Genomic DNA, 24,570 nt, shown 5'->3' with positions numbered 1-24,570 from the left:
TCCCAGTCAGTTTTTAGTCTCTGAGCCACAAATAATTCATTAATTAGTAAAAAAAAAAAGGCTTTAGGACAGACAACACAGGCAAGAAAACAGCCTTTAAACTGCATTCATTCAGCCAAGTGCTTCAATAGAATTGTTTGGAGAGAAGGTCAAAGGTCTTTACCTAAAAATGACTTTTCTGCTCTGTCTTCTGAGACTGGACTGTACTGGGCTGCCTTGTTCATCTAATCCAGGCTGGCACAGAGGGCCAGCATCAGGAGAGGCTCCCTGGCCAGGAAGGGGCTCTGGAATTTCCCTCTGGACTGTGCCAGGCCATGTCCTCAGTGCCTGCCCTGAGCTGTGCTCCAGGGACAGCACTCCCAGGGAATTCTCCTCAGGAGAGCACAGGGAGCTCCTCTGGATCAGAGACTGGAAAGGAAAAGTCCCCGTGTGTCAAACACATGGAAAATCTTCTGCTGACCCCAGCAGCTGCCTTTGTGCTCTGCACCTGGGGCAGGAGGGGAGGGAGCTGTGCCTCTGTGCAGGAAGGAGCAGAGGATGGAGCAGAACCAACCCTGCAGGAGCTGCCTGGGGATGGGGAGAGAGCTCAGGGTGAGCCCTGCCCTGCCCTCTCTGCTCCTCCACTTTCCCTCTGCCAGCAAATCCAACTCCAGCGAGGTGACAGAAGCACAGCCCAACCTCTGCAGAGCTGAATGTCTTAATAATGGCAAACAATCGTTTATAACTACGTGCATTTATAATTACAAACGTAATTATACAGAGGCAATGGCGAATGCCTGGTGCCACTGCAGTGGGGATGTTTGGTGCTGCAGTGCCAGCAGTCAATGAGCTGCACTGAATCTTCTGGCTCTGATGCTGTGTCCCCTCCCCAAGGCCAGCAGGACTGAGGGGCTCTGACATCTCCAACACCTCCCACCTCCGTTTCCTCCTGCAGGGACAGGCTGGAGCTGCCGTGCTGCCCTTGAGGTGTCCTGCAGAGTGCTGGGGACATGGCCTTGCCAAGGGTGACAGCTTTCCCTGCACCTTGCTGTCCAAACCCATCCATCCAGCCCCACACCAGCCATTCAGGGGGGTTATGTCCCTCTGGGAGCCATCCCAGTGGATCTTACAAAAGAATTAACTGGCACAATCCCTCTTTTCCCAAGAAGGGAACACAGCCTGCCAAACCCCTGAGGACACGTCACGGGTGGCTGCAAGGGACACGTGTGGCCCTGGTCCAAAACTCCCAAAATCACAGCAAAAAAAGATTCTGCAGACCTCGTGGCAAAAAACAGAACAAACCACAGAATTTTCCTCTTTTGAGGAGAACTTTTAAAAAACCTAATCGCAGTGAGAACAAATGTCCAAATGCCACATTCTGCAGGACACAAAATTTGCCTTTTTTCACAGAGCTCTTCAGAAACCACGAGTTATTGAAATCAACACTTCCCTATCGACTCCCACTTCCAGGCAGAGATTGAATTATCAGGAAAAGCAGTGCAGAGCTACCTGAGTGCTCCACTGTGCTCTTCACTGGAGAATTTTGATCCAAAGCCTGTCTGACACGTGTGGACTGGGCTTCTCTCTCATCCAACACCCTGCTAAAATCCATTTACAAATCAGTTGGCCTTCCTGTCTGTCAGTCTTTCTGCCGTGGACTGGCATGAACCCTGTCTAAATGCCAAGACAGATCTGTAAATTCTTCACTTTCCCCCTGGAATCTGGGCACCAACAACTGCTCCAGCTCATGCATGAAAGGTGAGGGACAAACTGCAGGGTGCTGCCAGAAGTTTGCTCTGCTACTTTAGGATTTTTCCTTTTTTTTTTGTTTTTCAACATCTTCCCTTAGGGCTGTGTAGATACAGAAAAATGTGCCACAGTGAAAGGAGAGAAAAACATGGGAAGAGTGGGAAAAGGTTTCTACCTTCTCTTCATTTCATCACAAGAGAGGTTTATGTAAAAGCTGTGTGAGACAGAAAAGTACATCTCCAGAATCACAGAAAACCTATAAATCTGACTCTTTTACTAGAAATTATGAGTTCTTTTTCCTAACCAGAAAATTTACAGGTGCCACACAAACAGAAAATGCTTCCAGACTGTGTCTGGAAAGGAAATGATGTCATTGAAAATGGTGCTTTGTTAAAAATCCCTGGAAAAATGGATGGGAAAAGCCTTGTTAAAAATTCCTGGAAGAAGAGGCAGGGAAAGCAAAATGAAAACCAAGAATTCAGGTTACCAAGCAGGCAGAGAGCAGCAGGGAGAGCACCTGGATGAGCTGGGCACTGGTCAGGCTGGATTTGGGTAGAAATGGATTGCAGTTCTCCAGGTGCTGCAGGCTCAGCTCCACTCTTTGCTGTGGTTGCCACCCAGACTGGTTCAGGTAGCAGAGATTTATTTGAATTTTAGTCCCACTGCCAGGCCAAGGGGGTTTGCTCAGAGGGACATGACCAGGGAGCCAGCACAGAGGTGCAATCCAGATGTGAACATCCCATGCACAGACACAGAAATCCCTCTCCCATGAAACCCCAGCTCCCTCTCTTACAAAAGAACAAATTAATGCGAAAGACAGATTTAATTTCTTAATTAATGCACAATTTTTCTTTGTGCTGCTGCTCCCTGGAGACCCTTCCTCCCCATCCACACGAACCAAACTGCAAACCAGAGCTGTGACTGCCACATTTCTGCCCAGGCACAGCACAAGTCCTGTGCAGCATTTGCATCCCAGGCATCCCTGCTGCAGGTGCTGCACTGTGCTTTTATTCCCACTGCAATCAGCACTGAAGGCTGAAGAGATTTTGCCTTTATTTTCTGTGAGAGGCTCATGCTTCCCTGTCTTCTTTGAAGTTTACTTAATAGTGGCTTCTCAGCTGACATCAGATGGATTTTTTCCCAGTGTTTGTGCTGCAGGTGCACTTTGGAGGCTGTGCTAGGACAGCTGTCATCTCCTCCTCTGCAGCTTCACTTCCTATTTCATCCCAAATCCTCAAATAGTCTTGTGCCTTATCTCCCACTTCTGTGGCAAAGGAGGGTTTGGTGAAGTTCTCTTTGGGATTTTAACAATGCTTGCTGCCAAAACCCAGACATTTTTTTTCTGTCCCTTTGGCTTATCCTGAGATCATTTCATATTCTTGCCAGGATCTCAAGGAGGGCTCCTGAGTTTTCAGGGAATCCTCTCTGATGCCAGTGGTCTCACCCTCAGGGCACACCAGCCCTGCAGCAGGGGCTCTGAAGTCAGTTTGTGGTGACCAGAGCCGTCAGCTCTCAGAAATAACCCTGCAAAGTCTCATGTTTCCTGCAGGTCAGAGATGCAGCCCTGTTGATTTCACTCGAGAGAGGCCCCTCCTTGGTGGCAGTGAGAGGTTTGTCTGTCACCCCTTTGTCACCCCTTTGTCACCCAGCACTGCAGCCCTGCAGCTGCTGAAGGTCTCCAGTCCCCAGAGAGCTGGGGCTCAGTGCAGGGCTCCTGCACTTCTTGATTCAGCATTTCAGTCTCATCAGATGGGCTCTGCCTTCCCGTGCCCTCCGTGCTGCCCTCCAGCTCTGGCTGCACTTCCAGGGCATCATGCAGGAAATATTCTACTCAGACCAGAATAACCCAGGCTCACTTCTGTGCTCCCATGCTGGAAAACACACTGGCACCTGGAGGGTGCACCTCACACACCTGGCAGCACCAGGAGGAGCTTCCAAGAGCCTTGGAAAGGATTTGGTGCAAAGGATCCATTTTTTGTGAGGTGAAAAGCCACCCCAGCTGTGACAGGTTGTCCCCAAGGGCATCTCCTGCTCCTTGGAGAGCAGCACAGGCACAGTGCCTGCAGCTACAGCCCCGGGCTTAGGAAAGGCTGCACCAACATTCTGGGAAGGGATGAGGTGCTCCAGGAAAATCCCTGCTTTGCAGGATACCTTCTGCTTCTTTTCCTTATTTCTCTTCTTGCCTGTCAGTCTCACCCCAGCCTTCTTTATTTAGAATCACCTTCATGTTCAGGTACCACAGGCTTTTCCCTGGGCTTGCTGCTGCTCTTCCTGAACTCCCAGGGACAGACAGAAAAAGAATGATTTGAGAGACAGGCAGCAGCAGAGCCCTTCAGGATCTCTTCAGTCCTCAGAACAGGATCCCTGACTCACACAAGGTCAGCAGCCTTCTCTGAGGAGCCACGCTCCTGCACAAAACCATCTGTGCAGTCCTCAAATGGCCCAAAGCTTGGAGGCATCTTCTCACAAGAATTAAGGGGATCAAAGCTGGCAATAATAGATTTTTCCTCGGCAGAACTGGTTACACAAGATGAAAATATCAATAATAGCATAAGGCAATGAAGCAAGCCCCACTGTCACGTTTGAGAGGAACAGAAGGTCTTGGCAAACGGCTGTCTGTGAGATTTCAATCCCCCAACAGCCCTGCAGACAGCACACGAGCTGGGACTAAAACAATTCTGGGGCTGTGGTGTCCCCAGCAGGGCTGGGCAGCATCCTCAGCCCGTGGGCTTTGTGCAGGGACAGCAGCAGGGAGGAGCTCCCAGGTCTGAGCTCTGCACGGCAGCGCTGCTGATGGATCCTGGCGTGGAAATGCCCTCAGGCTCCTGGCTGGGGGTTTCTCCCTGTGTCACCTTGCAGGAGGAGACCAGAGACAGCCCAGCAGGAGCAGGGAGACCCTGGGGTGCTGCAGGATGGGCTGCAAGGAGGAGACACAGCCCTGCCCTAAGGATAATGCAGGATCTGCAGCTGCTCTTCCCCTTCTGCCCTTCCTTTCCTTCAGTGTCACTCGGCCTCTGATTTTTGTCCTCAGATCCTGATCTTCACTTAGCAATTTGGAAAACATTTGCTTGGCATTTATAGTACACAAAATGTGCTTAAAAACACAGCAATGAAGCATTTACTCCAAGGAAGGATTTTCTCATTCCACTCTCGTATTCTCTCATGCTAAACTCACTGCAGGTTGGGGACATCTGGAGGTCTCCAGCTTCTGTGTGGCAGCAACTATTGAAGCCTGCAGATTTCCAGTATGGGTGTTTTGAAACCTTTCATTTGTGAGGTGGCAATAAAAGATGTGGAGAGAAAATCTCCCCTGGCAACATGCACTCTTGAAAGGCCCTTTCAAAGCAAACATCCCAGCAGTAAGAAATACTTCAGCACGCCACGTTCCCATCTTCCCCTTCCTTCCCTCCCCAGCCTCCTGTTTGCATTGCAATAATAAATTTCTTTGTGCCCCATCTTACAAAAGGGTTTCTCATCACCTCCATGCACTTGGCTGGGGAAGACCTTGCAATCACAGGTTCTGTTCTCTCACCAGGCACTGCAAGTATTTCATGTTCCTTTGAAGCCCAGTGTTATCAGCTGGCCATGTAATATTCAGTTTTGGGGAAAAAAAAAAAAAAAAAAAGATGATTGTATTCTGAAATACTGATTGCATCAAATGGCAACTGGATTGTGAGACAGTAATCATGCTGAGCTCAGGCGATTAAAAACTCACTTGGAAAATTGGTGCTTGCTGAGCCTTTATGGAAAGAAATGAATTAAGAAGGGAAACAATGAGGAAGGCATACATTAATTTGGCTCTGCAGTGCATAATGCTGATTGTAAGAGATCTAAGGAAGAACTGCACGTCTTAAGGATTTCCTCTTATGCTGCCAGAAGGAAACCTGAGAGCCACCAGAGGGGGACTGCAAATTAAATCCTAACAGTAATCCCAGAAGCAGCCATAGGAAAAGAGGAAATAAATAAACAATCTAAAGAGGAGCTAGCATTCCCTGCTAGGAACTTCTCCTTTGTGACAATGCCCCCCACACAAAGGAGTGCCCTGGCTGGCAGTCCTGCAGTCCCAGCCATGCCCGTTCCCTGCTGAGCTGGGCTGGGTGTGGGCACAGGAGCTCAGCACAGCATGGGCTCCCTGGTGTCTGTGCTGCAGCTCCTGTCCTGCTGCAGCTCCTGTCCTGCTGCAGCTCATGTCTGTGTTGCAGCCAGCCCCGTGGGGCTCCCATGCAGCTGCAGGGCAGAGCTGCAGGACAGAGCTGCAGGACAGCTGCAGGGAGAGCTGCAGGGAGAGCTGCAGGACAGAGCTGCAGCAGAGCTGCAGGGAGAGCTGCAGGGAGCTGAGAGCAGGAGCTGCAGGGAGAGCGGGAGCTGCAGGGAGAGCTGCAGGGAGCTGCAGCAGAGCTGCAGGGAGAGCTGCAGGGAGCTGCAGGCTGCAGGGAGAGCTGCAGGGAGAGCTGCAGGGAGAGCTGCAGGGAGAGCTGCAGAGGCAGGGAGAGCTGCAGGGAGAGCTGCAGGGAGAGCTGCAGGGAGAGCTGCAGGGAGAGCTGCAGGGAGAGCTGCAGGACAGAGCTGCAAGACAGAGCTGCAGGGAGAGCTGCAGGGAGAGCTGCAGGGCAGAGCTGCAGGGAGAGCTGTAGGGAGAGCTGCAGGGCAGAGCTGCAGGGAGAGCTGCAGGGAGAGCTGCAGGGAGAGCTGCAGGGAGAGCTGCAGGCAGAGCTGCAGGCAGAGCTGCAGGGAGAGCTGCAGGGCAGAGCTGTAGGGAGAGCTGCAGGGACAGCTGCAGGGAGAGCTGCAGGGGCAGAGCTGCAGGGAGAGCTGCAGGAGAGCTGCAGGGAAGCTGCAGGGACAGCTGCAGGAGCTGCAGAGCTGCAGGGAGAGCTGCAGGCAGAGCTGCAGGGAGAGCTGCAGGGAGAGCTGTAGGGAGAGCTGCAGGGACAGCTGCAGGGAGAGCTGCAGGGAGAGCTGCAGGCAGAGCTGCAGGACAGAGCTGCAGGGCAGAGCTGCAGGAAGAGCTGCAGGAAGAGCTGCAGGGAGAGCTGCAGGGAGAGCTGCAGGGCAGAGCTGCAGGGCAGAGCTGCAGGGAGAGCTGCAGGACAGAGCTGCAGGGCAGAGCTGCAGGGAGAGCTGCAGGACAGAGCTGCAGGGCAGAGCTGCAAGGGAGAGCTGCAGGGCAGAGCTGCAGGGAGAGCTGCAGGGAGAGCTGCAGGGTGGGCACGGTGTGCACAGCACTGGCACTCAGGGCTGAGCACCCTGCAGGCGCTCTGTGAATAATCCATCACATGAACGCCCAGGCCCGTGCCAAGAAGGGAAATGTTCATCTCCCAGCCCTTGCTGACACCTCCAGCAGTTCAGGGCTCTGCTCATGGTCCCCTCTGGGGACACCCACAGGGGATTTTGGGCCAGACTGACACTGGAGGGAGATTTCACCCTCAGCCCTGCAGGCTCCGTGTCCATTCCTACGGCCTTGGGGGCACCAGCTCTTTTTGCCTCCCCCTTTGCTGCCAGACTCCTTTTGTACCACACGTTTGGGTTTGACTCTGAACTTCCATATTCTTCAATGACTCCAAGTGTTTGCCATTCCCTTGTGAAGGGAGCTGTAGCAGAGTCTGGAACACCCAGGTGACTGAGGTGCTGGTCCAGCCTGGCCCTGCCCAGCCAGGGCTGGGAGCTGCCTGCTCTCACTGAGCACAATGCCTGCTTGTTCTGGAACCGTGGAGCACTTCCAGTGCTTTTCCTCAGGAGAAATTCATCAAAGGAGTAAAACTCAACAACTTAAAATTAACAAAAAGTGATTCGTTTTCACAGTGAATTTGATGGAAAGCTGCTTAATTCCCCAGCCAAGCATCACAGAGTTCCAAATCTGCCCCTCAACTTCTTCTTGAACAGATGCAAACTTTAAAGTTTAATTGCCACTTAACACTTCTGATATTTTAAAATATTTACCTGGACCACTCTCCAATAGCCTGGCTCGATCACAGAAACAATTCTAGCAACTCAAGAAGTCTTAGATGTGGGAGTAAATGTCTTGGCACAGTGCCACGAGTATAAATCAGACCTTAATGAGTGACAACAGAAAACAAAATGCAAAATAATGACATTTAGTTAACCATTGAAGCCACTGCTCAAACTGGAGCTGAGGAACCCTCTCCCCAGAGTGTGCAATTAATTGGAAGAAGAGAAAAACCACACCCCAGTGCAACTCTGCCATGCTTCAGGCAAATGGAAAAAGAAATCCATTTATTACTTCACCTTGTTCTTTCATCCTCATTTGATGAGTTGTCTGACTCAATAACCCAGCATTAAGTATGATTCTTTAATGGGGTTTTCCCCATCCCCTCAGATGGGGAAAAGGTGTTAATTCTCCTCCTGTTCCTGATCCTGTGAAGAATACCAACCTAGCTTTCACTCTGAATTCCAGTTCCATGTAATGAGAAGGCAAAACCATAAATAACTAAAAACCTAGCAAGAGAAAGCTGCCTTTGCCCACAGAGGAGGAAGGGAGCTGGTTACTGTCAACAGTAGCTGCTTCTTCTGTCAAATAAATTAACTGTATTTCAGACTGATGGTGCCATGTCAGCCTCCTCATCTCCATCTCCAGTCTCACGGGAGAGCATCTCCGAACACTGAAACACAGAGTGGGTGAGCTACACCACAAAACAAACACCCAGGCTGCCTTCACAGCCCAGCTGTGACCCACAGAGCAGGGGCAGTGCAGAGCTGTGGCTGCACATCGCTGCGGAGCTGCCTCGGTGCTGCAGACAGGCAGGGGCAGCATAAAAGGAAGGATTTGTAAAACGGGGTTCAGGGCTTGCTGCTCTGGCTAAGTTCGCAGGCAGCTTGTAAGTTCCCTTGTGAAAAAATCAGAGGAATGACAATCAGTTTGCTTAACAATCTGTTCTGTTGTAGAGAAAAATAGGTTGCACCTGTAATAACAAAAGATCTGTCCCATGAGAATCCGTAAAGAAAATATGTAAACTAACCAAAAATAGAGAGATTTGATGGATATACACACGGGCCCAAGTAAACTGAGATTCAGTGGGTTGTTAGGCAATTAGAGCTAACTCTAAAATGCCTTCTGATATTTCCTATAGATATGAGGTTTGTGAGTAAAGAATTGGCTTTATTGGAATTGGAAACCGAGTCCTGTCTGTTTCTGCTGTGACACCTCAGCCCCAGGTTCTCTGGAAATGAAGGCCCTGGGGGTGGCTGCATTTTCACACAGGTGGGTGCTGCCCCAAGCCCTGCTCTGGGTCAGGAGGGGATGCTGTGTCCCCTGTGCTGCCCAGCCCCACCTCGGGGAGGTGAAGAGAAAGGCTTTGCTCCGTCCAGAGCTGACAGCTAAAGGCTGCTTTAACTCTCCCACCAGCAAATCGTGCCCTCTGTCCCTCCCCTGCCCGTCACACTCTGGCACGACTTCAGCTGAGAGCACAGCTTGGCCCCAGGGTTTGGATGACAATGGGAATCTGAATTAATTTGCCCAGCCAGAATGATAGTTCAAGAGGTGGGAAAGCCTCGGGATCATGAGGTTCACAGAGCTGCAATTAGAATATTTAAATGTCCAGCTAGGATAAAGTTTACAAAGCACAGCTTATGTCCTACAGAATCTGGAGAAAAAGCCTGCAAAGTTTGTCATTTTCCCCCAACAACAGCCACTTATTGCTGCCTTTGTTGAGCGTGGATGGAGTTGTTTATTTACTCGTGCATTTCTTACTATAAAATATTCAGAGTTTATCCTGAGCAATGCCACGGTTTGGGTAATGATTGTTTCCCAGGACTGGGATCCGTGCCCTTTGCATTTCTGCTCTCAGAGCAGCCAAATGCTAAGCCATGGAATTGTTTTCTTCCTCTGAAGGAGCAGCTGGTGCCTTGGAAGACACCATAAGCATCTCTGCCGAAATCTGTGTAATTGCACATGTCGGTGTGGTCTGCTCTCAACGAATCCTTCTCCCAGACAAAACACTGTTTTCTCAAGCTGGCTTTGAAGGCTGTGTGTGTTCAAATATAGCTTCAGGAAGGCACACACATATATTTTGCTATAAACTGTGTACAACGTGTGCTGTATACAGAATATTAATGCCTCAATATGTGATTTTGTGCGACTGCCTCGCTGGCATCCTTATTGCTCTACACGGAGCTGGTTTGTGTGCAAATACAACTCCAAACACAAAGTTTGAGCTTGGCACAGTCCTAAAACAATGCAGATTTCCACCTGTTGTAACGAGAGTGCTTTCAGCTAAGTCTTTAATATGCAGTAAGTGGCTGTGGTCCTCTGTTCTGATCATACTTTGTCAAGCTAGAAAACTAATTAGCAGAATCTGGTGACCTGGGTGTCAGAACCTCTGATATTTCAACAAAGAGCAAAATCCTTAATTCAACAGCAGACATATTGCAGAGAGATCTGATGTGCTCTCCTGCCCACCCCTAATGACTCATAGAGATGAACTTTGTACAGGGACAAAGAGAATGGACTTTTTGTCCAAAATAACCAGAAATTGCAAGAAGCTCTAATTTATAAGTGTGATGAATTGCAAACAGCTCGATGATAATTCATTATTGCTCTAACTTAGGCATATCTGCCTGCAGATACAAAAGGCAAGATGTTTAACAAGACAGCTCCTTCTGGGCAATAAATCCTCCTGGGGCAGGAGTGTCCCTGTCATCGCCATGGCACTGCTGAGGCAGAGGCAGCTAAACCAGAGCTCCTCAGCCCCAAAACCACTGCCCAGCTCCCAGCCATCCTCCTGCTCAGCTGAGGAATGTTCCTGGCCCTGCCAGGCAGCAGGGGTGTGGTTATTTCGGGAGCTGTGCCATGCACTGCAGAGCCCATCCCTGCCAGCTCCTGGGCACAGCCGGGCACAGAGCTGGCACTGCCTGTGGCTGCTCACAGCTGAGGGCACTGGCACCAGGACAGGATGGACAGGGAGAAGGACTCACCACATTAAACACCCCCACCCCAAAAGCTTTTCCAGCACACAGCCCCAGCCTGGCCCCTGCTCTGGGGCACTCCCACCTGCAGGGCTGCCAATCCACTGAGAAAAAGATCCCTTAGAAAAGAAGATCTAGTTCAAAATTCATAGTGCAACAAGCCAAGTGGCACCTAAGTAAATCCATCAGACAAACAAGCAGAGAGGATTTTCTCTGCTTCCAGGAAGAGTTTGGCCTCCTGGAGGAAGGTGATTTCTGCACGAGTGACCACAAAATAAAGCTGTTAGGGAATACAGTGCTAGGCACTCAAAAATATGATAGATGGAGGAACAAGATTAGCTCTGCTTTATGTACAGGTCCATCACATTCTTGTTCAGAACCTGCAGCTGCAGAACTTGCAGATTACAAGCTCTGGCTTTGTTTTCAGAGCTGCTGCATAAATAGCTGTATTTAACAACTCCAGGCAGGCTCTTCTTTCTGTAAATTGTCCCAAGAATGTGCTGTGAGTCTGCAGCAAGGGATTGTTCTCAAAAACTCAGTGTCATCTGAATAGGAGAAGCTCAGTATCCCTCCGTTTCCCTGTTTGCTTTTGCCCATGGATCCTTGCAGCAGTTTTTGTGCTGGGGTTGGAGATCCCTGTGCCCAGGGCTGTTGGCTGAGGTCCTCAGTCACTCATCAGCTTTGTCTGGAAGAGGGAAGAACTCTCCTCAGATTTAATCTATTTCAGCTATTACCTCTCTGCTTTTGTTACACTGGTTTTTTCTTTTTAGATAAAGCCTGGCTGGCTGCTGCCAGGAAAATTAGGTCTTCTATTGTTTTACCATTAATTATGGGGAGTTCAAGATAAGGTTTGTGTTCCAAAAGCAGAGGGCAGGAACGGTTTGAATTTTACTTTCATTATAATTAGACAGGAAATTATGAAAAGGTGAAAAATAACTCATTGAAGAGCTTTCCTCTAGCGAGATAACAGGGAAGGCACATTCTGGCACAGATGGGGTTCACAGGGTGCTATTGAACAGCACTGCTCCCACAGTGCCTGTGCTGGGCACGGGGAGCTGCTCCCACTGATTCATGTGTGGGCACAAACGGGCAGGGGGAGGCCCCTGACTCCCTGCTGAGGGCCTGTTCTCCTAGGGAAAATCAAAAAATCAGGCTAAATGAGTCCTTGGTGTAAGGTATGGAGTGACTGCAGGGATTAATTGGAACAATCAGTCACTTTGTGTGCAACTTGCAGAGGACACGGAGTTATGACTAATGGAAGGATGAATTAATTGGGCAGCTGTCTCTCTTGCAGCTGAACACTACTGAGATAAACATTTGGACTAAGAAGCTGTCCTCATTAGAATTCCTCCATTTGATGCTGATGGTGATGTTTACAGCTACCATGAGACCCCAGAGTCTTTCAGAATTTCCCTTCATGTGGAATTTCTGCAGCTCAGGCTTTTAAAGGCATTTCACAGAGGAGGGCAGGAACCCTGCCTGCAGCTCCTGGCTGAAGGCTGGCCATGCCACAGCCCCTCAGGGTGCATCTCCTGCTGCAATAAACCCTCTGTAATCAACCTCTGCCACGCTGCCAGCAGCTCTTCCTTTCCAGCTTCACAACCTGATCACTTCTTTAGTGTTTGCAGGAAAAGCAGGGACTGAGGTCCTGGAAGAGAGGAGTCCATGGCAGGAGACCACTGAGGTTAGGAAGAGGATTTTGGCCATTCAGAAGCTGCAGAAACCCTAAAATGCAGGTGGGGGAGGGGAGAGGATGAATTTCTCTCCTTGTCAGCAGATAAGGAAGGGAGATTCCAAGGGGAATGAGTGATTTACCCACAGTCACACAGGAAATCAGCAAGAGATGTGGAAATTAATGCTGAGAAGAATTTCAGTGCCTTAATCATAAAGCCAATCCTTTCCCTCAAATGCCAACAGCATTAAACGTTCCTCTTAAACAATGGAATGAGCACAAGACTTTCCTTGGCTTACAGGAATGTTTCCATCCAAGTGTTTTAGAGGGCAGCCAGTTCCAGTGGGAGGCTTGGTCAGTATTAGGGCTTTTGTCCAAATCTAGCAGGGATTGGGATGAAGTTCAGCTGTGGGATTCCTTTGAGGATCACATGCTAAAAATGCAAGGTCAAAACCCCCTGGGTGTGTTTTATTATATTTACCTGGGTGTGTTTTATTATATTTATATTTAATTGGGTAGGCTTTGGAAAAAGGAGCTGAAATATTGTCTCCAAAAAGCTGTTAAACTGTTAAATGGCCGAGGCCAGGGAAGGTTCCCAGCTCTGGCACACAAAGAAATCCTTTGCTCATCTCTCATCTCTTTGCCCATCTCTGAGCAGCACCAGGTCGCTGCCCAGAGAAACACAGTTTGTATAAATACATAAGAGCCTGGGTGGAAGCCTGTTTTTATTTAATCCAGCTTCAATTCACTGTCTTCACTGAAAATAATGATGTTAGAGCAGTGATCAAAGAATTGTCTCATTAATTGGCTATTAAATCATTAGCTATTAAAGAGAAATAAAAGGTTAAGAATGCAAGGCTCTATTCTGCCCAAAAGAATAGGAATGTGTCTCCAGCATCAAAGAAACAATAAAGGCAGAATTAGGAGTGAAAAGAAGCTTAAGATAAGGCAATTAGATCCAAAATGCCTGACAACTCTCATTAGAGGGTTTAGCACTACAACCTATACAGAAAAGGCAGAACAAATTCAGGAGCAAAGTCAATATTGACTTTACCAAAGGGGCTTGTAAATGGAATATGCATTTTTCTGAAAAAATATAGGCACATAAACGTTGTACTAAATTTTAACTCAGCTAATTAATTGTTATGGATTCAATCTTGCAACCAATACATCTATTTGCAGTTAAAAAAATTATGCCTGAACAGCATTCGGTCTCAGTAATTTGTGACTGGAATCAGGCAAGAATGCTGCAATTCTCACAAAAATAACATTACTCCCCATTTCTATCACCAGTCTGAGGAAATATCAACTCAACAAAGACCACACTGGGACCTCTTGGGTTTGTTCACTATGCCCAAATATTTGAGAGATGGGCACAAGGCGTGGGAGGGGGTCACAGGAGCATTGCCTACTGTCAGTGATTTGAACCCAAATAATTTCCTAAAGCAGGCAAATGAAGAGCTGATTTATACCAAGGCACTACCAAAAAACCCCAGAAAACATTGTAAATCCTGTCTGCTTCAGTCCAGAGTTCTCAAAGCACAGCAAGTCCCTGAAACTCAGTTAATAAAAATAAAAGTCCCCACACAGCATCTTTTGGATCTGGTTTTCCAAGTGCAAAAAGAAGGCAGTCCCAGCAATATGTTGATGATGTAAAACTTAATGCTTGAGTTTATAATAAACAATTCATTGTTCATGTTTATCCACTGATAAATAACAGTCACTAATCAGATAATAGCTGTATGCTACACAGAAAAAAATGTAAAGAATAGCAACATTTATCAAGGCAGTCTTTTCCTTTGACAATTAATCTAGTTATAAACAAAGATATTCATCCGTGTTCCTCTGGTAAGGACCTTCAAAGAAATCTGGTTTCCAGAAAAAGAAAATGGGATTTTTTTTTTCTTTCCCTGTCTGATACCTAAGGGAAAATATGAAACCCATAAATAATACCAAAAACCCCACCCCATACAGAATTCTCTGTAGTCAATTTTTAGGTTCATTTGAAACAAGAACACCCCCAAATCACATAATAAACCAAGTTAATATATTCAAGATATTCAAAAGCACCTCTTTTAAAAGTAATAATAACAACACTAATGAGCTAAAAGCTGAAGGCCATGCAATGGTGTCTTGGCAAAGTCACATCAACACAATTTTCATTGCAATGTCAGGGAGACAGAAACACTTGAACACAATATTTAAAAACCCACTAAAACACAGCACAACATTGTTTAAAAGCTCGCAGCTCTCATTCTGAGACTTTTTGCAATGTGATTGTTATTTGCTACCCAGTGCCATGTCCAGTCTGTTTTCAAACCCATCCAGAGATGGTGACTCCACCACCTCCCTGGGAAGAGCATTCCAGTGCTTTGTTATTCTTTAGGTGAAAAAATTCTTCCTAATACCCAACCTGTCCCTTCCCTGATATCCAACCCTGATATCCTTCCTAATATCCAACCTGTGCCTTCCCTGATATCCAACCCTGATATCCTTCCTAATATCCAACCTGTGCCTTCCCTGCCATAGCTGGGGACTGTGTCCTCTGGTTCTGTCAGAGACCAACCCCACCTGTCTGCAGCCTCCCTGCAGGAAGGGGTAGAGAGCAATCAGGTCACCTCTAAGAGAGCAATAAGGTCACCTCTAAGACAGCAATAGGTCACCTCTAGGACAGCAATAAGGTCACCTCTAAGAGAGCAATAAGGTCACCTCTAAGACAGCAATCAGGTCACCTCTAAGACAGCAATCAGGTCACCTCTAAGAGAGCAATCAGGTCACCTCTAGGAGAGCAATAAGGTCATCTCTAAGACAGCAATCAGGTCACCTCTAAGACAGCAATCAGGTCACCTCTAAGAGAGCAATCAGGTCACCTCTAAGACAGCAATCAGGTCACCTCTAAGAGAGCAATAGGTCACCTCTAAGACAGCAATAAGGTCACCTCTAAGAGAGAAATCAGGTCACCTCTAAGAGAGCAATCAGGTCACCTCTAGGAGACCAGTAAGGTCACCTCTAGGAGAGCAATAAGGTCACCTCTAGGAGAGCAATAGGTCACCTCTAAGACAGCAATAAGGTCACCTCTAAGAGAGAAATCAGGTCACCTCTGAGCCTCCTCTTCACCAGGCCGAACAGCCCCAGCTCCTTCAAACGTTCCTCACAGGGTTTGTGCTCCCAGCCCCTCACCAGCCTCGTTGCCTCCTCTGGACACACTCAAGCACCTCAACGTCCCTCCCAAAGTGAGGGCCCATCCCTGGGCCCAGTAAACTCCTGTGGGTGCCTCACCTTCACCACGTCCTCGTCAGCGGATCGGCACTCGGTGGAGTCGGAGACGTCGACCACGGAGCCGTCCTCCTGCACAGCCACCACCTTGACTGGCACAGCCACCATCCTGCCCGTCAGGATGGCTGTGTTGAGGATCTCGGTGTCCTGGGGGCACACACAAACACAGGGCGAGTGTTAGAGCAGCACAGCACCACGAGAATGTCACAGGGGTCACGGCAGTGCCAGGCGTGGGGATGGGACCCTCCCAGGGATGGGACCCTCCCATTGTGCCCTTCCAGCTCCCTGCAATGTTTCAGCAGCTTTCTGAGCCAAGAGCTGCGTCAGGAGCACCAAACCCTGCTCTGACAAACCTTGGTTTACCCCTTTTGAGCCCATTTATACATTTCTGGCTGAGGGCAATGGCATCTGTGGGCACAGCACGGCTCAGCGGATCTCCAGGGCACCAGCAGCTCCTCCAGCCCTTTGCCCTGAATGGTGCCAGTGGTTGGGAGGGGATTATCCACCACCACCACAGCACTTCTTCCTTCCTGATCCAGCTCACTCTGCTGTGAGTCGACCATTTCTTTCCATAAACACATTAGGAGAAAAACCGTGCGTCCATACATAATTTTTTTAGTCTTTGCCCACCTAGAGAGGCTTACCCACGTTTATCTGCAATCCTGATGAATTCTCAGTGCTGGCACTCTAATGACTCCATTACACAGCCTTCCTCTCGGTCTCAGGGTGATTAATTACCCCAAATTAATTACCCCAAACGAGTTGCTACAGAGGGCCCTGCCTGGCATCAGCAGGTCCAGGCTGGAGGGGAGCAGCCTCTGCAGAGCAGGGCTGACTGCCAGCCCAAAAGGTGACACACAAGTGGAACAAGGAATGATCTGGGATTTCACAGGGATTCATTCTGCCCCCCTCAAAGAGCCTGCAAGAAGAAATACTCCTCTGAATCAATCCCCTTTTCATTTTTCAACTTCCATAAAACTAATTGCTTGCCACTTGCAGGGGGGTGAGGGGGAAATAAAAAAGTTGCTTCAAACCAATCTAACTTTAAATTCCATGATTAGAACTGGTGGAAGAAGGAATGGATTTTAGTGAAAAATTTGATGGCAGCTTGCATAGGGAGATATATTCACTATCATTTGCTCTGGCTGCTGGCTAGATTGATAGAGAGTAATGGGCATTGACCACAAGCTAAGGACAGCTGGAGAAGACCAATAAATACTTGCAACTAAGATGTATTATTAATCGATATCCGGAACCTTCTACAAAGAGCAGCCTGAATTAAATGAGCTGCAGCACTAACAACAGCAGTGCCAGCCACCTCTGAGAGCCCCTGAGAGGTTCATGGGCAGCAGAACAGCCTCCAGCACACACTGGAGTCCATTTCTGCTCAGGACAGCCCTGAAAGGACGAGCTCAGCTTCTCACCAAACCTTCAGTGTGATTTAAGAGCCATCCTGAGCAGAGAGGCTTTTTGGATAACACCTCAGGAAATAAGTGCAGGCTTTGTTCTGCTCTCTGCAAGGCACAAACCAGATGTTCTACACAGAAAATGACTGTCTAGTTTTTGTTTCTGCTGAACAGGCTCATTTATAACCAGCTGCCAGCCAGCAGAGAGGGACACTGGCAAAGAGAGGAGTGTGTGACAGAAGTGGAAGTGTGAAAAAAAACAACTGAAAATCCTTTACAAAGACTGAGGTTTGAAAAAGGCTGAGGAGAAAATGCACTGCCAGGTGGAAGAAAGCACTTAGGTGCAGCTCACGTGGGAAAAGGTTCTGTCAGACAGGAAAGAGAAACTGGAGGTGATTCATCCACAAGTGAGAGAAGAGAGAGTTGGATTTCACCACTGCAAACACCCCATCTATCCTGAGCCCTCAAATGCCAGGTATTTGATGAAGACCTGGTGGTCCTGGGTCAAAGGGCTCGTGAGGAGCAATTCTCCAACATTCTCCAACAATAGATGGTGTTCTTCAACACATCTGGGGAAAATCTATTTTGGCCAAGGTCACAAACAATGAGCACACAGCAGATTCCACTTCCAGACTCTCTGTTAGCACAGCTGTGAACTGCTCAGGTCAGGCAGGCAATGTGTCAATCACAGCCTGATCCAAAGCTCCAGGGAGTCAGGATTAAACACTCCTGAGTCAGGATTAAAGGGCTCTGATTGGAATCAGCTCCTCGCAGGCCTGATCCATTCCCCATCTGGTTTTTGTGCTGTTTGTGCCATCACCTGGGTGTTGGCCATCCTGTGTGGCAAAGCACAAGCCCAAGTGCTCTTTGGTGCCAAAGCTGCACTCAGGCTTTGATGCCCTGAAGGACAATGTGAAGTTTTAAAGGCATTTGCATCCCTTTCATTAGAGATGGGCATGAGACAAGCACAAGCTCCAGAACTGTCCTGAGCTTCCCAGCTCACCCAGAGCCCCCTGTGCTCATTAGCTGGTGCAGCCTCCCAAACCCTGCCCTCCACTGGGAGCAGTTCCACCACAGAAATCAATATCTCAGAGGCCTGATGCCTGCAGGGAGTGTTACACAAATATAATGGGCTGTGCAAGGCCTTCCTAAGAGCTGGCTATTTATAGACTGCAAAAATGTATTTCCTCTGAGGAAGAAATATGAACTAATTGACTGTCCAGTAGATTTATAAACAGACCTTTTAGTGCTTCTTCAACAAGTCATAACATTTCATCGAAATTCTGTAAAGCTTGGTTTGCATTTCCATGGCAGAGTTTCCTGCAGGAAAAGAGCTGCTGAACTTCAGCTCCCTGTGCTGCTGATTTCTGACAGCACCTGGGGTGCAGAGAGGGCTCACTGTGCTGATGGTCCTTCCCCCTGGCACAGTGAAACAGCAGCCAGGACCACCAGCACCATCCTCTGACTGTGGCACCGCAAGGCCCCTGCTGAAAACCTGGGAATCCTTCCCCGTTTCTTTTGTTGAGGTCACATCTTGACCAACTCCTTCAGCTCAGCAGCCTGAAGGGGTGGAAAATACACATTCATATCACAGGCTCCATCCCTGAATAATAATAATAATTATTATTATTACGTGTGTTTATCTGCAGCTCTCTACCTGACTGCATTAGCACTTCAGCAGAGCTCTTCTTAATTACAACTGTAACCTGCTAATAGCATTTCTTTGTTGTCTGAAGGAATCTACTTCTTATGCAGCCCAGGCTAAATTAAAATTTAATACAACATCAGGTCGCAACAGAACTAGGAAGCAAATGACAGCTGTTTAATTAAAACCTAAAGCTGATTAGATGGCACTACTGAGAGAAATACTCAAGAGGAAGAGCAGAAAACTACTGGAACTCAAGGCTGGGATAATGGCTTTATTTAAATATGAATCAATGCTTCACACAGCCCTAGTAAATGTTTGACAACTGGTGGGTTTGGACAAATGTGGAGGGAAAGTGAATGGGAGAAGTGACAGGAGCCCTGAGAGAGCTGGCACTGGGCAGGGACCAGGAGTGGGACTGCAGGCACTGCTGGCACTGGGCAGGGACCAGGAGTGGGACTGCTGGCACTGCTGGCACTGGGCAGGGACCAGGAGTGGGACTGCAGGCACTGCTGGCACTGGGCAGGGACCAGGAGTGGGACTGCTGGCACTGCTGGCTCTGGGCAGGGACCAGGAGTGGGACTGCAGGCACTGCTGGCACTGCTGGCACTGGGCAGGGACCAGGAGTGGGACTGCAGGCACTGCTGGCACTGGGCAGGGACCAGGAGTGGGACTGCTGGCACTGCTGGCACTGGGCAGGGACCAGGAGTGGGACTGCAGGCACTGCTGGCTCTGGGCAGGGACCAGGAGTGGGACTGCAGGCACTGCTGGCACTGGGCAGGGACCATGGGCTGGGACTGCAGGCACTGCTGGCACTGCTGGCACTGGGGAGGGACCAGGAGTGGGACTGCAGGCACTGCTGGCACTGCTGGCACTGGGCAGGGACCAGGAGTGGGACTGCTGGCACTGCTGGCACTGCTGGCACTGGGCATGGACCAGGAGTGGGACTGCTGGCACTGCTGGCACTGGGCAGGGACCATGGGCTGGGACTGCAGGCACTGCTGGCACTGGGCAGGGACCAGGAGTGGGACTGCAGGCACTGCAGGCACTGCTGGCACTGGGCAGGGACCAGGAGTGGGACTGCAGGCACTGCTGGCACTGGGCAGGGACCAGGAGTGGGACTGCAGGCACTGCTGGCACTGCTGGCACTGGGGAGGGACCAGGGATTGCAGGGCAGAGACTCCCAGGGGTAGGCACAAATCACCTGAGGCACTCCAGGCTCAGAGCTCCCAATAACTGTGCTTTAACCACCACCTAAACATGACCTGAATGCTCCTTGGGCAGCTGACCCTGTCCAGCTCCCCCAGCTCTCACCATGCAGCACCTTCACTCTCCTTTGGTTGAAAAATGAAGGTGTGGAGAGATCCCTGGTCCATCTCACCAGCAGGCACTCAGAGCTGGGCCCAGCTCAGCCCCGTGCTGGCTGCTGCCCTGTGGGAGCACCAGAATCCTCCCCAGGGGCTGCCAGCCCTGCAGCCCTGCAGCCCTGCAGCCCTGCAGCCCTGCAGCTCCCCTGCCAGGTCTCATCCCTGGATTAATGCATGAGCTGCCTGCGTTTTTCTAGAGGTTAACAAAACATGCTACAGTACACTAAACCAAATAAACACTCAATTGTAAATCAGGAGGGAAACCTAAAGCCAGCCCTATTCCACTGACAAATGCTACAGTTAAATGCCTTTTGGCATTTAGCTGAAATGACTGTCTGTAGTGAGGAAGGCAGAGAGCTGGAACATTTGTCTGTAGAATTGCATTCCTTCATTATTATTTCTTTCCCCTGAGTGTAGCTCACGAAAATACATTTGTAATATTAGAAGGAGTCTTTTAGGAAGCAGTTCTTCTGCCTGGAAACGGCCTCTCTTCAAAAATGGAAATTACAGGGCAGATTGGGACTGGGCTGGGCTAGGGCAGGGTTTTTATTTGATCAATTATTCACCACCTTTCGCTTCAGATCAAAGAGCAAGGCAATATAAATCCATTAAGCAAGCTTAATATATAAATTAGATGCTTTGCTGAAATTATTATAATCCACAGCAATTCTGTAGTTTCCCCCCTCGTGGCTGAGCACCGTTTTAGGTTTCCAATACATATTAATGGAGCCTGGCTGTGAGAAAACTCCATTTTCCACCATTCCCTCAGGTGAGATGCACCATCCAGCCACCCAAAGGCAAGAACAGACACCTGGGATGATGTGTTTGTGAAAGATCAGAAAATGTAAACAATTTTGCACAGAGTTTATATTCTTTGACCTTTTTTCCTTCCTCCCTCCCACTAAAGGGCTGCACTTCAGCTGCTTCCTTACTCTGCAATCCTCACTTGTGGAATCAGCCACTCCCCAAGTCCTCAGGTGTCACCACTCCCTCCAACATCCTCATATCCCTGCTCGAGGGGTCAGTTGTGACAGAGGGACAGTCACAAACCCTGCAGCCTCTCGTGCCCAAGCTAAAGGTCATCCTCTGCCTCCTAATAAAACCTATAAAACCAAAATAGAAATAGATAGAAGTAAAATATATAGAAATAAAGCCCAGAGAAAGGTTTTATTTCCTGTGGGATGCTGAGGAAGGGCAGGGGCAGGGGCAGGGGCAGGGGCAGGGCAGGGCAGGGGCAGGGGCAGGGGCAGGGCAGGGGCAGGGCAGGGGCAGGGGCAGGGGCTGGGGCAGGGGCAGGAGCAGGGGCAGGGGCAGGAGCAGGAGCAGGGGCAGGAGCAGGGGCAGGGCAGGGGCAGGGGCAGGAGCAGGGGCAGGGGCAGGGGCAGGAGCAGGGGCAGGAGCAGGGGCAGGGGCAGGAGCAGGGGCAGGGGCAGGAGCAGGGGCAGGGGCAGGGGCAGGGGCAGGGGCAGGGGCAGGGGCAGGGGCAGGGGCAGGAGCAGGGGCAGACGCAGGGGCAGGAGCAGGGCAGGAGCAGGGGCAGGGGCAGGGGCAGACGCAGGAGCAGGGGCAGGGGCAGGGGCAGGGGCAGGGGCAGGAGCAGGGGCAGGGGCAGGGGCAGGGGCAGGGGCAGGAGCAGGGGCAGGGGCAGACGCAGGGCAGGGGCAGGGCAGGAGCAGGGGCAGGGGCAGGAGCAGGGGCAGGGGCAGAGCGGCAGGGGCAGGGGCAGGGCAGGGGCAGGGCAGGAGCAGGGGCAGGGGCAGGGGCAGGGGCAGGGCAGGGCAGGGGCAGGGGCAGGGGCAGGGGCAGGGGCAGGGGCAGGGCAGGGGCAGGAGCAGGGGCAGGGGCAGGGGCAGGAGCAGGGGCAGGGGCAGGGGCAGGAGCAGGAGCAGGGGCAGGGGCAGGGCAGGAGCAGGGGCAGGGCAGGGGCAGGGGCAGGGGCAGGGGCAGGGGCAGGAGCAGGGGCAGGGGCAGGGGCAGGGGCAGGGGCAGGGGCAGGGGCAGGGGCAGGGGCAGGGGCAGGGGCAGGGGCAGGGGCAGGGGCAGGGGCAGGGGCAGGGGCAGGAGCAGGAGCAGGAGCAGGAGCAGGGGCAGGGGCAGGGGCTGTGCAGGGGCTGTGCAGCAGGAATTGGTGCAGGCTGAGCCATGCTCAGAGGGTCCCAGTCACTGCCTCTCACTGAACAATGGCAGCAGCAGCCATTAGCCTAATTGAATATTATCCTAGATGTGTAGCACTGCAAAAACAATTTGCTTTAGCTCAAAAAAGCACAATCCAGAGCAGAGTCTCATTTCTGGACTTGTCTTTTTGCCACGGAGCCACTGAAGGAAGCTCTGATCTCAGCAGAGTGCACCTGGCACACAGAGCCAGCTCCCTCCTGGATTCATGGAAACCAAAGCTGAGATTTACTCCAGTTTGTTTTTTCTTACCAAGGAAATTCAGCTCATTGTGAGGTTTATGTGGGATGAACAAGACAAACCTGCTGCTGAAGGTGAAACCTGATTAGACACACAGAGACTGTCATTCCTGTGACCTGAGGCAGTTTGGGGTTGGTTTTTTTCCATAACTCAGAACAGATCTGCCCCCATTAAGCAAAGGTTCAGAACACAGCCTGGTGCACTTGGCAGAAGTAATTGCAACCTGTCAGGCAGGCTCCAGAGTGCCTTCTGCAGGAGCAGAAGCCCTTTCTGAGCCTGGGCTCGGGTCATTTCTCCTCAGCACACCATGTCCAACCCTGCTTTGTGCCCCCATCCCTCTCAATGCCCACCTGAGGCTGCAGGAGCTGGGCAGCGACTGCTGAATACCTGATTTTAGATGTCTGCAGAGAGGACAGGCAGCAAGGGCTCCTGACTGGTGTTTCAGACCCTTTTAGCCAAGAATAAAGGGCCTAAAGTCAGCCTCAAATCTGGTGAGCTCTGCCAGCCATCCACGCTGGAATTTGGGCTGTATTCAGAAATCTGAGCAGGAACTGAACGTTCTCCAGCCAGCCCTCAACAGCAGGTGACTGGGAACCATTTGAAAGCATAGTTAGAGTTCCTCAGTTCATTTAAAGATATTGGTTTTTTTCCCTTTTTGCTCCAGAAGAACATAATCATGCTCTGACTTAATAAAATCGTGGCTCCCCTCTGACTGAAATCAAACACTCTCCCCTGCAAGTGGACACGAAATGGGCAGAGCTCTGCTCCAGAGCAGTGAGTGCACAAACTGATACACTAATGATTGTTTTCAAATGGCCATGACATAATTAATCTGAACATTCCTCCAAGGCATTGTTTTCTCCTCAGAGAAGTCCAAGGAGGCCCTGCCTTGCCATGGAACATAATTACCACGTTCACTTGAGTCCCATCAGCAGTCAAAGCCACAATTTTCTGGCTCTGTTTGTTTGTCCCACAGGCTTAATAATATTTAACGAGATCAGGGGTGGCCATTTGGAAATGTTTCCTTCAGACACTCTCTAACTCTTTTCCTGCTCTGATATTTCCTCGGGCTGGGCTGGAGGGAGGGTTTTCTCTGGGGAATTCTCTGCCCCTGGTGCAATGGGAGAGCTGGGAACTCTCTCTTGAAAAGGCTTCAGTTCCACCAGAGCCAAACTGCAGCACTGGAACATAAGGCTGTGGGTCCCTTGAGTTCAGCACTGCAATCTGTGTGCTCATCTCCTTCCAGCAGCCCTACCTGGGCAGGAATCCACATCCTCCTGCAAGAACAGCTGCTGAATGCCATAGAAGGATGCACAAATTAATTACAACCTGCTGCAGGACACCAGCACGGGGGGAGTGTGCTTCTGCCCTGCCTTGGACACACTGCCTGCTCCCTCCAGCCCTTCCCAGGGGCTGTGCCTCAGGAAAACCTGTGTGTGAGCAGGAAAAGATCCATGGCAAGCAACCATAACCCTGGGCAGAGTCCTCTGAGATCTCCTGCTAGGAGCCAGCTGTCCAGCTGGGCAGGGGGGCAGAAGAGGGGTTTGTCTCCCCTGAGCAGAGCTCAGACCCTGGTGTAAGTGCTGCCAGAGCAGGATGACCATTCCCTGAAGGAATATGCATTCCCTGAAGGAACATGCATTCCCTGAAGGAATATTACCTGTGTTTGAGAAGTGCATTTTGGAGTTTAAACAGAGCTCTGGGAGATGCTCTCACTCGCTCTCCTGCAAAAGGAGGATTTCATTTTCTGAGGAACATGGATCTGGCAGGAACGAGCTGTGCCTTACCCAAAGGATTACTGGTTCTTACTCTTGAAGAGGGGCAGTCTCATCTGGCAGGGCCAGGCTGCTGTACCCTGATTTCACCTGCTGAGGTGATTTCCCAGCTGCACTGGGCTCTCACGGGCTGAGCTCTCTCTGCTGTGCCCCGAGTGCCTGCAGAGAGTGATTCCCTCCCTCCCTGCCCCACCACAGCCAGCACCAGCCATGCTCTGCAGGATTCCTCTCTCCCCACTGCCCATTGAAGGGCTCAGGTGTCTCTTTACACTTGAAGTCAGGAATTAGGGGAGAGAATCTCTATCCCTCTGTGCTTTCAAAACTGCAAACAGTCAGTAGCCACACACAGCTGCTGGTTCCTTCAGCT

At 50.2% G+C, this 24,570-nt stretch overlaps 1 protein-coding gene across 1 annotated transcript in view; it reads right to left on the bottom strand.

The window, feature by feature from the left end:
• Positions 1-24,570, bottom strand: part of TMEM132B (transmembrane protein 132B) — a 224,604-nt gene that overhangs the window by 29,715 nt on the left and 170,319 nt on the right. The window contains exon 5 of the mRNA XM_018916797.3: positions 15,602-15,745. Coding sequence (XP_018772342.3) covers positions 15,602-15,745 — 144 coding nt within the window. The remainder of the gene's footprint in view (positions 1-15,601; positions 15,746-24,570) is intronic.

Source organism: Serinus canaria, chromosome 15, assembly GCF_022539315.1.
Source record: "Serinus canaria isolate serCan28SL12 chromosome 15, serCan2020, whole genome shotgun sequence".
Lineage (NCBI taxonomy): Eukaryota > Metazoa > Chordata > Aves > Passeriformes > Fringillidae > Serinus > Serinus canaria.
Note: the sequence above shows the minus strand (reverse complement) of the source record. Positions and strands in the feature narration are given on the sequence as shown.